The sequence below is a fragment of the Lytechinus pictus genome, chromosome 2, assembly GCF_037042905.1.
Source record: "Lytechinus pictus isolate F3 Inbred chromosome 2, Lp3.0, whole genome shotgun sequence".
Taxonomy (NCBI): domain Eukaryota; kingdom Metazoa; phylum Echinodermata; class Echinoidea; order Temnopleuroida; family Toxopneustidae; genus Lytechinus; species Lytechinus pictus.
In genome coordinates, this window is record NC_087246.1 from 59506630 (window position 1) to 59521661 (window position 15032).

A 15032-nucleotide genomic window follows, 5' to 3' on the forward strand; every position below is an offset into this window, starting at 1 on the left:
AAGTCTAACGTTGCATTATCTTTGGTGCAAATTTAACGATTTAACGATCGATTCTTGTAATGAGGGTTTGAATTTTCATCGAAAGATTACACAAACTCCACTTTATGAAAATGTTATAAACAGATAAGTTAAGATTTAAATAACCAATATCTCAAATTGTAATATTCATGGGAAGTACTATGAATAGTTGAAATATAGTTCAATGTTTGAAAGTTATTCATATAGCCAGGGACGGATCCAATATTTCAAAATGTTACATATAGTATTTGAGAGCAACTTTGGGCCAAATAGGGATACATACTAAGCAGGAATGGAATCCCGCCCCACACCCCCCCCCAAAAAAAAAAAAATGTATGCCAAAGACTCGCGCACTGCGAGTTTGCAGTCATTTTGTTATTTCAAGAATCAATCCATTCGATTTCCGATGTGGAAGGTTATAATTATAAATACATTATTTCGTACATTCACTTCTCCGTATCAGTGATTGAATGTTGTAAAGAAGAACTGAAAGAGGAGGGATAAGTCACGGAAATTTCCAAAGGAAATTTCCAAAGGAAATTTCCAAAGATAGAGGAAATTCAATCTTAAAATGAAAAGATGCATGTACACAATAATATGTTGTTTTGAAATTGTGAGCCAGATGAACGAGAGACGATATAATTTTGTTGTTATTTTATTTTAGCCAGCAAAAATCGCTATTCCTATACAGGGATCACTTTGTAGGACACCACCTCTCCTTAACAAAAAACAAAAGAGAAAAAAGTATCCCCCTGAAATCTTCCATAATCAAAATTTTAAATGGAAACTTAGAGGACATCAAATTTCATCACGCCCCTCTATCGAACAGCTGATAAAGTAGCTGTCACCAAGGCGGGCCTGTTCTTACCCCATTACCTCTCATAGGGGACATAGGTTTACCCCTTCTATGCCCTCCCTCCTCCTTGGTTGATCTTAAGGGACGTAATAATGTCATTTCTTTCATTGAATCTGTCTTCGCTTTTGTAATGAGTATTGGCGCTCGTAAAATTAGCGTAGCTATCAGGAATCAATTGTAGGACAAATTTGATAATAAATCTTATTGGTAGGGAGGCTGCCAATGTTCTAGTTTCCATTTCCATACTCTACCTTTCTCTATATATGGATATTCGTATATACATTTTTATTCCTTGTCTCCAAATTTCGTCTTTATTTCTTGCCCATTTCTTCGCTAGAGATTTGTCGTAAAAAAAATCTTCTGCAAGCGGTCTTATTAAAATTTGAGAAAATTATCAATAATTTGCGTTAAGGTATTTGCAATAAAAAGAGATTAAAAATCATTTAAAGAGAATAATAATACTGATCTTCATGAACAAATGAAATGCTGAAATGTAATGCACTCCATAATTGGATAAAAGGAAAATATACGCAATTTTGCTGGGTAAGATATCTGATCTGTGTAAAATCTGTCCAATGCACAGTTAAGATTACATGCATACATGTATTTAAATCTGCAACAAAAAATGACATATTCACTTTACTTAATATTAGGAGAAATAATTACTTTTTCCCCGAATATTAACCGATTCCCGTGTCATTTTTATTTTGTCTCTGGTGGCAGGAGTTGGTTGGGCAGTTCTGGTCATCGCATGGTACGTGGGCTTCTCCTACAACGTGGTGATTGCTTGGTCCTTCTACTACCTCTTCGCTAGCTTCACCGGTGAGCTTCCGTGGACGTACTGTAACAAAGACTGGAACACGCCCTATTGTTTCGACGATTCCATGAATGCATCGTATGTGGAGATTGACGGCGCCACGGTGTGGCTTAATGCCTCCACCGGTACCACACCAGCAAAAGAATACTTTGAGTAAGTATCTAGTCTCGGTTTATATTGGATGGATTGGGGGCTTTGATTTGATTAATTTATTGTTCTCTTCTGCATACATTCATATAAATGGTATAAAATCATTGTTCATAACATAACAAACATAGAATTATTTACTGTTTTTGGCATGAGTCGTACTAAAAATATAATTTAACACATACAAAAATGATCCACTACCAATATTACAATATTTACAATTAGCAGGAGGAGGATTGTCATCATAAAAAAATTGCTTGAAAAGAATGACAATCGCAGATTCAAATTCATTGAAATTGATTAAATACATTGATACAGCAGAATGGGTATGTTTTTATATGAAAAACACAAGTTTGTAAAGAAGATGGAGATGATAATAATGAGGACGATGGTGACAATGATAAAGATGAAAGCTATGGAGATGATGATGGCATTTAATACCTGAATATTCACAAGGACGTGGATGTTCCCGAGAACGTTAAATGTTACAACATATTTCAGTCGAGCACGATCATGTAATTATGTAACGTATGAAATCATGAAACCTTCCCTCATGTGTTGCCCCCCGGGGGAGGGGGAGGGGGCTCACGTATAATGGTAGTATATGATTTATAGCAGTTTAAGTAGATACTTTTTGTGGGGGGTGCTCCCGTCCCATTGCCCCCACCTCTCCCGTTGCATAGTCTATAGTGATGGGATGTCAGTGTTAATTATATTAAAAACTGTATGGAATTGATATCTATATATCTACTTTTGTTTTTCTCCTAGTCTTGAAATGCTCCGGAGGGATAGGAGTAGTGGTTTATTTGATCTAGCTGGTATGTCATGGCCACTGCCTCTCTGCCTCATTCTCGTCTTCATTACCCTCTATTTCTCCATATGGAAAGGAGTTAAGACTTCTGGAAAGGTATATATGAAACCAATTTACTGATGATCAAAACACTTCATTTTTTTTTAACCAACTACAAAATTTAGTTATAACTTTTGCAGGAATTCAATAAAAATGAGAGAAAAGTATTGCAATAATTGTTTTTTTCTCTTAAATCACGGCTCGTGAAATCAATAAATATTTTTGAAAAAAAATTGATGGTGAAAGAAGGTTTTTTACGAATTTGAATGTTAATTTGATAATCCTCACAGCGAGTGATAGACCTAGAATTATGCCAATTTTTTCCATTACGATCAAGATATTTCAAGTACACCCACATTCCATCGTGATACTTTTTATAGCACAGCTCCCCCACTCCCCAAATTTATTTTGTTGTATATATATATTTTTTAATCGATAAAACGCTTCCTTCTTCTTTGCCACGCCCCCTTTTGTTATCACGACAGGTTGTATGGGTGACGGCTACGCTCCCGTACTTTGTTCTTACTATTCTGCTCATCCGTGGTGTCACCCTCCCCGGGTCTGGGGATGGCATTAGGTATTATCTCTACCCCGATTTTAATCTCCTCGCCCAACCCACGGTAAGTGATATAACTTATTTGGGACGTTGACTTATTTGAAACAGTAGTTGGCCAACCTTTATTCTCCAAATTGGCAACCATTAATATTTTCTATAATTCTTGTATTTTTATTTTAACGTTGATGTATCAAAATAAAGTAGATCGTTAAGGAAGTGTTTAGAAGTTATAAATGTTTAGTAATTTAGCCCCCCCCCCACATACCACCCTATTGTTACTGCAGACGTTCATGATTTTGACATTTATATCGAGATACCAATTAATTCAACAATTTTAGGGAATATTTTCCTCCAAAACCTTTTTCCGGAATTGGGCAGTTAATTGAAAATAGCACAATGAGTTTATAGATTTTATATTATTTTTTTGGGGAAGGTATTGAATGTATTGTATTAAAAGTAATTGGGCCAAACCACAACGTGTGCTTTCTTTGACATAGTGACAATGTGATAATAAAAGAAATTATGGAAATACATAATTTTAATACAGACCTGTATCTTTTAAGTTTTGAATTATTCTGTGAAATGAATAAGTACGAGGCCAATAATTTCATTTTAAAGAGCAAGTTTACATTCTTCTGTCATCATCGGTCACACATCGACAGTCCGTCAAACATGTTCTATATATTTCAGTTCATTTATTTAATTCTAATAAAACACACATGTATCATACAATTCCATGAACACTTAAACTTGAGCAAATAAAAATTAAAATATAATATACAATATAAGATTAAAAAAGAATACATCAGTATTGGAATAGGGTGGTCATAAAGAATACAAATGGAAATGTCTAAATAACCACTCTTGATAAGAATACAGTATAGAATTAGATAAAATCCATTAATAAATTAGATTTAAGGAAAGATAATTTATGAATAGTTAATGGGCAAATAATTGTACCATGAAAACACCTCCATGGTATATAAAGCTATCTTAAATTTTAACAAAATGATTTAGCAAATAATTGCTCATTTTCTATTCAAAGAAGTTAAGAATTGCGATTGAACATAACATGGCTAAGGCGTTCTCTTCTTATAGATGCTGTAAGTATAGGCCTAGTGCTCTCCTGACAATCTCGGTCCGGAAAGTTCGGACTAAAATGTTCTCTTTATCTTCTACCCCAGGTATGGATCGATGCTGCGGTGCAGATCTTTTATTCAATTGGAGCTGGTTTCGGTGTACATATTGCTTTTGCCAGTTACAACAAATTCCATGGTAATGTCTACAGGTGAGTTAAGTATGCCGAAGAGGAAAATCAGATAGGCCTATATATCGACGTGCTTAATTGAGATAATAAAATGTACAAAATATATTCATTTCAAAGCCGTTACACTATGTAATTTTATAATAAATAAAAAAAGGAAGAATAAATATAATGATTTTATGAACCCTCTTAATCGTTTAAACCTATCTATAATTACTTCTATGACACTACAAACACATTGAATTAGAAATTTGAAAAATCACAAACTCCCCAATAATCAAGGCATCCCATTCCCTCTACTTAATAGTATAGAAATTAAAGTACCTCTTTGGTCCGCCAGTATTCTTAAGTCTTATCATTGTTTTTTTTTTTAAACAGAGATGCTATTTTTACGAGTACTATCAACTGCTTCACGAGTTTCTTTTCCGGATTTGCTGTCTTTTCGATTCTCGGTTATCTGTCTTTCAAAACCGGTAAACACATATCAGAAGTAGCAACGGAAGGTAAGCACTCCTTTGAATGCCAATAGTCAATATGTGTGGTGGGGTGACACAAGGCGCTGTCTTTCTTCTTTCCCATTTTCTTCTCTTTTATGAGTGTTTGACCCTTCCTCTTCTTTTCTCTTTTCATTCTCTCCTTTCTCTTTGTCTTTTCCTTCTTCTTTCTTGTTCGTCATTTTTCTTGTTGTACTTGTTATTCTTTGCATCTTATTCTGTCGACAAAAGAAAGAAGAAAGTGCCTTTTATCATGCTCCCTCTTCTTATTTTCATAATCTTCTTCCTCCTCTCTTCTTTTTTTTTCTTTTTTATGTTCTTCATTAAAATGGAAGGAATGAAATTTATAATTTGTTTTAATTATCGTAAAAAAATGATGGATTTATATAATTATTTGAGATCAAAGGAGGAGTATCAAAGTACGAGTATTGGACATTTCACTAATTATGTTTTTGTGATTTTGTCTATGGTTGTTTTTAATTCATCTCTAATGTCATTTTTACAAGGTCCTGGGCTGGTGTTTACAGTTTACCCAGAAGCCATTGCGACGATACCCGGTGCGCCATTTTGGTCTATTATCTTTTATATCATGCTAATCGCACTTGGGCTTGATAGTTCCGTAAGTATTATATCATATCTTTCACGATTTAATCCTGATCATTACATGTTATTTTATTTATCTATCTATTATTTATTTATTTATTCATTTATCTATTTATTTATTACAATGATTAAATTCATCAAGAACAGAATATACATGTACTTTATGATTAGAAACATAAAAGAAAAGGATTGATAAACCGGGAAAGAAGGAGGAAGCGATAGAAAGAAATGTGGAATGAGAAAATTGAGAGAGGGGTGGGGGGCTCGGTGTAAAAATGGCAAAGGTAAAAATGGCAAAGGTAAAAATGGCAGAGGTAAAAATGGCAGAGGTAAAAATGGCAAAGGTAAAAATGGCAGAGGTAAAAATGGCAAATGTAAATATGGCAGAGGGAAAAATGGCAAAGGTAAAAATGGCAGAGGTAAAAATGGCAAATGTAAAAATGGCAGAGGTAAAAATGGCAAAGGTAAAAATGGCAGAGGTAAAAATGGCAGAGGTAAAAATGGCAGAGGAATAAATAGCAGCGGTAACAATGGCAGAGGTAAAGATGGCTGAGGTAAAAATGATAACACTTGAATTGGTATTTCTTATTTTTTTCGTGGACTTACATGCACGACCTTCTCATGTCAAATCGCTTTTCTAATATTCAAATTTGAAGAACACTTTGGATCCCAAATATTGTACTTAATTCATTACAGGGGAAATTCACACTGACATAAAGTTTATTGAAATGATATTGGTGAGAGTTTTAGGGAATCCATCAAAGATTTAAAAAGCTACTAAAATTTTACATGTTAATGGGGACGTCATTTGCGAGCAGTTTTCCCCATTTATAGTGTGATAAAAAAAATCAATGAAATGTCATTTAAGAAAAAATGAAAATGGTTTTAATTTTACCTTAAGTATATTAACATACATATAATTTCACATCCGCTCCTAATATATTTTTTTAGCAATCATGAACCACTGATTAAAAAAATTGAAAAGTAGACATTTTGGTGTATAAAATACGGTGTAGTTACTAGTATATGACGTCACAGATCAAAAACTCAAACTTCTAATAACTTTCTTAATCTTTGATAGGTTTTCCGCAAACCTTCACCAATATATTATTTCTGCTATTTTTACAGTAAACCATTCGTCAGGGTGAATTTCCCCTTCAAAACAGGTCGATAGAATGGTACCTAAGAAACACCTATAAATTTATATCCCTGATTTGCTACACATTTCAAAATTCATGTGATACCCGTTACCATAGAAACTAGTTAAAGAACTTGATATCCACTTGGACTAGCTGCAATGAGGTATTACTCTGAAAAAATGAACACTAGTTGCTATTATTATATCATTTACATTAAACTATATACGTATCATATCAATATCTATTCGCATCAATTATGATGTTGAAATATGAAAAATTACTTTTATTACATATTTAAAGTTTGGTTATTTTTCTGTTATCCAAGTTATGCAAGCGGTTCAAAGAAATCCCGAACTTGTCTATTTCAGTGTGTTAATGGTAGCGCACATTGGTGTTTACATTAAATTCGTTTGGTATGTATGTGATAAAGTGCTGTTCTACTATACGAACTGGCCAAGATAAATCCTATTTCATCACTAATTGAAATCATTTTGGCATGAAAATGTTTGAGTTTAATCATATCAACGATAAAGTATAGACCTTAAATGATGACAAAAATCAAAATAATATCTCATTAGTTCACAATACTCATTTTGTCAATAGGATTCCATTCAAGGTCAATAATTGACTAATATTAACTGGAAAGGCTCTATCTTTTCGTTGCTGATCTACATGTCATGATCTTTACATCTGTCATTTTTGCCTCTGCCATTATTACCTCTGCCATTTTTACCTCCTGCCATTATTACCTCTGCCATTTTTACCCGGCACCGGGGGGGGGGGGGGGCGGTTGTGGAGGGAAGTGACGGGAACTAACTGAAAAAAAATAACATTAACAAATAGATAATCATTATTAACATGATCAAACTTTCAGTACATTAAACAAAAATGAATCATCTCGTTACTTTTCATAAAACTATCGAAATGTATTCACATCTAAGCAAGACAACAATAATGTGATCAAATTCAAAGTCACATTCTTGGACATGTTATTTTTTAACACAAAGTCATTATTGACGCAACAAAAATCAAAATCATTATGTTTGTAAGCACATCAGGGACAGGAATGCTTATGGGCCTCGCAAAGCTTCGTATTGAATGAATATAAAGCATCGTCGTCTTTATCTTCATCATCATCATCATCATCATCTTCACCATCTTCAGCATCATCTTCAGCATAATAATCATCGTCATAATCTATATTTTCATCTTCATTCTACGCCTTATCCTCTTGATCATCATCATCATCTTCATCTTCATTTTTGATATGATTTATGTTTTATTGTATTCTTGTGTATTCACATCATTCGTTCCATACATATTCCTAACATGGTGTTGACAACTTTTTGGCCATGAATCATGCATCTTATACAAGAGTATTGCAAAACTCACAATTTGCAGGAGAAGGATTGACCGTGACGTAATAATAAGCAGACTACTTAAAAAAATACATACCCTTCTTCAAACTTCCGAACAATATAATCATGAAGTTAGTAAAGAATTCCAGATAAACACAAATCATTGTCAAATAATTTCTTTTCATCACAATGTAGTTCGGTGGGACGGAAGCCATCATCACCGGTTTGATAGACCAGTTCCCAAAATTCTTTAAGAACAGGAGAGAGTACCTGGTACTAGCTGTTGTCGTATCGTTCTTCTTCTTTACTCTCTTCAATGTCACGTACGGTGGCATATACATCTTCCATTTGGAGAACGAGTACGCAGCGTCGACATCGCTTCTCTTCGTGGTCGCAATACAGGTTTTTGCGGTAGCCTGGTTTTATGGTACGTAGGCCATTTATGTTCTTTCCGTCATGTCGAGTAAAATTTAGGCCAATAGCTTTAGTGACCCGTTGGGGGGGGGGATGAGTGAAGATTCAGAAGATGTTATAGGGAATCAGATCTTTATGGAATTGCCTCTGCGTCAATATCTACCATACAGGTCCCCCCATTATTTTTCATAGAAATAAACAGATAAGTGTCGGGGGTTGGGGTGGGGACTACCAGATCTCACGCGGTCTTTCCTTGTTTCACCTCTTTTTTTTACTTGACTATAGTCTAAAATATTAGGGACTGTTTATAAACTCTACATTTTCTGCCTAGTTTACATGTTCTTCAATCACCGTGCGAGGGATTACCCTTCGATTTTAATGGTCATGGTAGGTGGCTATGGGCTATGATTTTATTTTTAAATTATTTGCGGCAATCATACGTTTTCATGACTGTGCTAAAGAAAGTGGCCGTACGGAGATCGTATATCGTGCGATGCCCCTGCGTTGAGGTTACGACACCCCTAAGACGTGTTAAAGGTCTACGAACTTGTGTCTTTGAAAAAATTATATAAGCCCGCACAAAACGTAATACTAGTGCCTATACGGTAATCGAGAATCAGTACGAACACCGTAGGATCTGTTTTTATGTCACCCTCTTACGATCTGCAGGGTGCGATCTGCATACGGACACATTACGATCGTTGTAGACCGAATGCAAACGGGGCATATGTCCAGACGACGTTAATCAAAAGGCTTGAAGTAAAATGACTGTTCTTACCAATATCTTGCATATTTCATTCCTCCTCTATATATAGGGGTTCGGCGGTTCTCTGAGGATATCCAAGAAATGATTGGGTCCTTACCCAGCATTGTCTGGAGGATCTGCTGGAAATTCATCTCACCAACCTTTGTATTCGTGAGTACATATCGTAAAAACTAGGGTGTTAAACTCAAACCAGTTGGTGTCCCTAGAGGACCACACCTCGAAGGTGTTAAAACTACACCCTAGAGATTTAATATAACGCCGCGAATATAAAAGTAACTATACCAAAGTTGTTGCCATAACATCCATAGAATGGTAGACACCAACAATTTAACACCAGAATAAAATGTGCGGTCCTTAATTATGTACACCTATCATCTCCACAGTATATTAACGTGTAGATTTATCACGTTTCAGAAAAAAAAAAAAAATTCATTTAGGCCCATATCCTTGTGTCCTCGTCAGAATAGACCCGTGTTGAACTATTCCTTCGGTAAATACCATGAATTAATGATTATGTATCATTTATGTTCCCAACAATGTACATTTTATTACAAGCAATATTTTCTGTCCATTTCTGTTCGCACAGTAACGCACTTGATCCCTTTCGTAAAACTTGTTACAATAACAAATTTGCAATAACAGTTTTAAGGTACTGAATCATCTGTTTTGATTGGCTGGAAACCAACTTGTTATGGATTTGTCATTATAAGAAGTATTAATGAATCTGGACCGACGATTACTTACTTAAAATGATATGCTTGCCCTCCTCCTACCAGGTGATGTTTATAGTGAGCATGGTGTTATCGGAACCTCTAACTTACGAAGAATATGTTTACCCTCAGTGGGGTAATGTATTAGCATGGTTATTCGCATCATCATCGATGGTGATAGTCCCCCTAGGTGTCATCTGGCAGCTGATAGTGGCCCCAGGATCAGGCTTTAAAGAGGTAAGATCTCCAGGCTCATTTCGAATCATTGGGTGATCGAGTCGGGCGTGTAATCACGTTACCATATCTTTTTTTTAGAGGTGTTGTGGATTATTGGATAAGTCTCCGGACTTTAAACCCCAAGGTCCGGGGTTCAAATCCCACCAAAGCACTCGCGTCCTACGTTACCACTCTCCACCCAGGTGTAGTATATGTGTACCTGGTAGGAAGGAATTCTTTGAATGCTCGAGCGTCCGATCAGGATAGCCGTGCTAAAGCCGGGGTAATAGTATGCAGTGCTCGAAACATTATTTTGTATTAAGCGGTAAATAAATGATGCATATTATAATTATTTTTCATTTTTAAGCAGCTGGTGCTTCTCAACTCAACTCAACTCAACTCGAATAGTTTGGACATGTTCGTATAATTCGACTAATCCAATTAGCGTGATACTAAATCAACATGATCAAAGTAGAATGATGTGCTATATTGGTAGGCTCATATTTTAATCGATGTACATGTCGGCTAAAACATTTCTGAGAGTGTAGTTAGGCCTACAATACTCCTTATAAACATCGACAGCAATGTTCGCTATACTAAGCGCCGACGCCAGGGGAGTGTTTCATTAACATTTTCATCCGACAAGTTGTCAGATCTGACATCTTTCTCTGATGTTGATTGGCTGAGAGGTACTGTTACTATGGTAACTGTCGAATAAAATGGGACTTGTCGGATAAAACGTCCAACAAGTCCTTTCATGAAACGCCCCCCAGGCGTCAATGTCCATTCCATATCATTGAGATAAATGGCGCCAATATTGACAAACATGATATTGATCCAAGATAAGTCGTGATGTAAGGGTAATATCTAAGATTGGACATTAGCGCTGATATTCCCGTCTAACAATAAAAGGATATATTTTACTACTTCGAATGTTTCGTTAAAGACGTCGAGGAGAGCATGCGTTGACGTCTTTTAACATTTATGCCGCTTCCATACATCCATTGTTAAAAGAGAATGACAAAAAAATGTACTGATACCTTTCGAAAGATTACAGTGATTAAAGGTGTATGAATTTATTTAAAAAAAATATTTTTTTACTTGTCTTTTCTCAGAAATTCGCCTACGCTATCACACCACGTGCAGAACATGACCTGATTAGAGAGAAGGGAGAAATAACTAGATTTAAGGTGAATATCATTCTACGCCTAAGTGATTTAAAATACACACAACAATGCATTGATTTATAAAGTTATGCTGCAGTCACATTCTTGAAACCGACTCCAAACCGACCGATCGTTTGTCATTGGAAATAACGTAATAGATTTGATCGGTCTGGAGTCAGTATATCCACAGTGTGACTGTGACAGTGTTCAGACACAATTATATTTATAGGGCAAAATACAATCAGTTTTGACTTTGTTGAACGTACCATGTGTCACTAATTATATACCAATGCTGCATTGTGATTATGAGTATCATTGTTTGTTTGATATTGATCCCGTTGATATTCCACGGTAGTAACTCTGAAGTTTATTTTCGTTTCAAGATAGAGAGAATCGTGATAATGTGAAGGAAATACTGTCACAAAGGTCACAAATTCCTTTTCAATTTTATCTTGCCCATTAGGATTGTCCCTATTATTGTGCATCGAATTGCTTATTTTTCTATATTTATGTCATCCATTTCTATCCTCAATTTTAGGCTAAACATTGGCTGTCTCTATAGGCTCGGAAGTGATGAACAATTCGCCCTTTCCGTCAGAACCATTCGGTCCATACCGTTTTGAGCGAGTCGACCCATATCATAAACAACTCGGCGCAACATTCGTCAAGCGAGTCTGCAACAAACCTACAATGAACTGGCCCTGCTCTGCAGCTAAATAACTTCGGATGGATATATCTTCCATGAGAATCGTTGAGTTTCTTACGATTGAAAGCATTGATAACTGCCTCATAATTATGTTTACTGTTTCACAGAAGCTACTAAAATATTACTTCCATATTTTTAAGAAAACACATGAACCTAAACAAGTGTTAATCACACTTGGCAATGTGTAGCTGAAAGGTAAACGTCCTCTTTTATTTTTAGGTGAAGATCTCCAGATGCATTCGAAACAAGCTTATTCAACTGTGTGTAAACTTTTATGTGCATACATTTTCAAAAGAAGTTCGCACGAAAAAGAAATGAACAATTACCAGTTCAAAGCTATAGATTAGGAAAGAGAGATATAATGAGTGTTTGATATATATAAACATGCATATGTATCTTGTGTTAAAACTAAAATGATTTTATCTTGTGGACACTTTCGCCGGATTAGGCTATACGAGTATTAGCTTTCGAATTAATATAAAAAGTGCATTCTTGGATAGCCTTTGCAAATTACTTTTACTATGCATAAATTCATAGATAGACGGCAGATATTTGAAACTTTCGGTTAGAATTTTTTAATTCTTCTCTCGATATACAAACATAGCATAGAGTAATCGCAACATGTAGTCTTAATGTGTTTAGAAAACCGTTAATTCACCTGCATCTGTGAAGTGTTCGTAATTTATATATTTTTTATTTTATAATTGTGATGTCTTCTTTTTTAATAGTAAACGCAAGAGCGAAAGACAGTAAGGAGGGGGGGGGGCAAAAGAAGGGGGAGAGAGAGGTGATAGGAGAAAGGAAGAAAGAGAGAAGGGGAAAAGAGAGTGAGAGCGGGGGGGGGGGGGGGTAACCGAGAAAGAGGATAGACAGATAAAAATATTTGTGAGCGATTTGCTGCATTTATGTTTTCCACCACAAATTACTTGTTTGTTGATAGATGTACATTTTATTCAAAGTTAATAGTTAGGAATCCATGGTTTTGTTCTATGAAGCTTGCACTATACGGTACGTCTGATGGTATTCTTTTGCAATTGAATTTCATATTTATATTCTTATTTTGATATTATACTGCATTTTGGGACATTTTAACAATTCCCTATCACGGGATGACTAGCACAAACTAGCAAAGTACTTTTGGACTGTTTCACACTATATCGGTATAGAAGTGCTATCAATCACCAGTGGAGATCTGTACAGTGTCATTCGCGCGCTATCACCACTTACAATAGCATTGGATCGATCATAACTGTGATCATGACTGTGTGGAGGTGCCGTGGCCGAGTGGTCTAAGGCGCCTGGCTATACATGAAAAGTCCGGGGTTCGATTCCCGGCCGCGGCACCTATGCCTGTGAGCAAGGCATTTAATGTGCAATGCTCTTTTATCCTGCTTTCAAATGGAAATGCTATAGGCATTATTGGTAACTTGGTGTTCACTTGTTTAACAAAAAATCAATAATATACACTCCAGACATTGTCGATAATCAATCACCATGTGAATGAAGACGTAAGATCTAACAGCACTTGTGATTGGTAGCATCATTCATCTTCACTGGGGAAAGATAACATCTAAAGCCCGCCGCATACTTCACGATCTGACTACGACGAGATTTTTTAATGAAAAAAATCGCATAAATTTGAAAGTCCCTAAGAAAGAAAATCATTTTATTTGAACTTCGGCATGATGCTAGGATTCGAGTCGCAGCCGATGGGAGCCGATGCTGACATAATTCCTAGGCCCTATATAGTTGGAATGTTCATATCAAGTTATTACAATTTTTTGAAAATCCGGATTATGGACATGACGGATCGTGTATTGTGCACCGGGTATTAAAAGGGTACGATATATTTGATGATTTTTCTATGAAATGATGTTGTATCTGACATTCCATAATGGAAATCTTAGTTGGTTGTCACATCCAGACGTTTTGCCAGGCTATGTCAATGTTCTGAGTGTATGACCAGCCGTGTTTCTCAAGTTTTAGAAATCAGTCATTCAATTCTTGATATAAAAAAATGCGTTTTTGTTAATAACGCCTGATATCAAGACTTCAAATTAATTCCATGAATAATTACGAGAAATATTTTTGTCAACAAAGATAATTATCTGTATCAAGAAATTTAACTATCAAAACGGCCTGCCATAATCTACGTACGTCAACATAATTACGCTGACTAAAACGTTCAGGGGCCACTTCATAAAGCTGTTCGTAAGTTAAGAGCGACTTTAAGAACGACTGGTAATCCTTTCTTGTGGTAAATGTTAATTGGTGATTATTTAGCGCGTAAGAAAGGTTCACCAGTCGTTCTTAAAGTCACTCTTAACTTACAAACAGCTTTGTGACACACCCACCTGGTATGGTCGCACCTTAATAATTATGTATTCAAACTGTCATGTTTGTTTATGGTATTCATGTTAGATGTATTCCATGAAACTGTTCGTATTGCTGTACCAAAACTTCAACGGAAAGATACAAATGTGAGCCTTATTCCCCCTGACATTATTTATACATATATACTGAATTAATCTTGATGTAATAAAAACTAACAAACATATGGAGGTACAGTGGATTAGTGGTTTAGGGCTCCTGATTAGACACATTCGGTCCCCGGCCACGGCGTATAGGTCATTGAGCAAGGCATATAAATCCTATATTGAAATTATTGTAAATTTGATAGGTATTAATGTGAGAATAAAAAAAATGTAGGCCCACTCATAAATATTATGAAAGACTGATAGATTAATTGTTTTAGTTAATGATTGATTTCTATCACATATCTAGATGAAGAAGTCCTTCAAAGTGGATTAATCAAAGTTCATAACAACTGGCCTGTTGCAGAAAGATTGATAAAAACCAACAAATTAAGCGTAAATCCAAAAATACGCGATTCTGACTGTATCTCTTTCTTCGACGGGTAGGATTTACATAAAGCTGTTCGTATCTCGATCA

The 15032-nt window shown here is 35.6% G+C and overlaps 1 protein-coding gene across 1 annotated transcript; it reads left to right on the forward strand.

The window, feature by feature from the left end:
• Positions 1 to 382: 382 nt before the first annotated feature.
• LOC129276807 (sodium-dependent noradrenaline transporter-like) lies at positions 383 to 14799 on the forward strand. The gene is made up of 11 exons (XM_054913213.2): positions 383 to 1844; positions 2607 to 2745; positions 3174 to 3308; positions 4429 to 4532; positions 4887 to 5011; positions 5509 to 5621; positions 8298 to 8529; positions 9332 to 9432; positions 10059 to 10229; positions 11324 to 11398; positions 11913 to 14799. The coding sequence occupies exons 1-11, from the start codon at positions 1759 to 1761 to the stop codon at positions 11934 to 11936; spliced, it is 1305 nt and encodes a 434-aa protein (XP_054769188.2). The 5' UTR covers positions 383 to 1758; the 3' UTR covers positions 11937 to 14799.
• The last annotated feature ends 233 nt before the right edge of the window (positions 14800 to 15032 follow it).

What these genes read in the sequence shown, in the direction of transcription:
- LOC129276807 (XM_054913213.2), top strand. Translation starts at nt 1,759, where the DNA reads ATGAATGCATCGTATGTGGAGATTGACGGCGCCACGGTGTGGCTTAAT. An exon ending in GAGTTAAGACTTCTGGAAAG is followed by an intron (nt 2,746 to 3,173) that starts GTATATATGAAA and finishes TTATCACGACAG; the next exon opens with GTTGTATGGGTGACGGCTAC. An exon ending in CAGGATCAGGCTTTAAAGAG is followed by an intron (nt 10,230 to 11,323) that starts GTAAGATCTCCA and finishes GTCTTTTCTCAG; the next exon opens with AAATTCGCCTACGCTATCAC.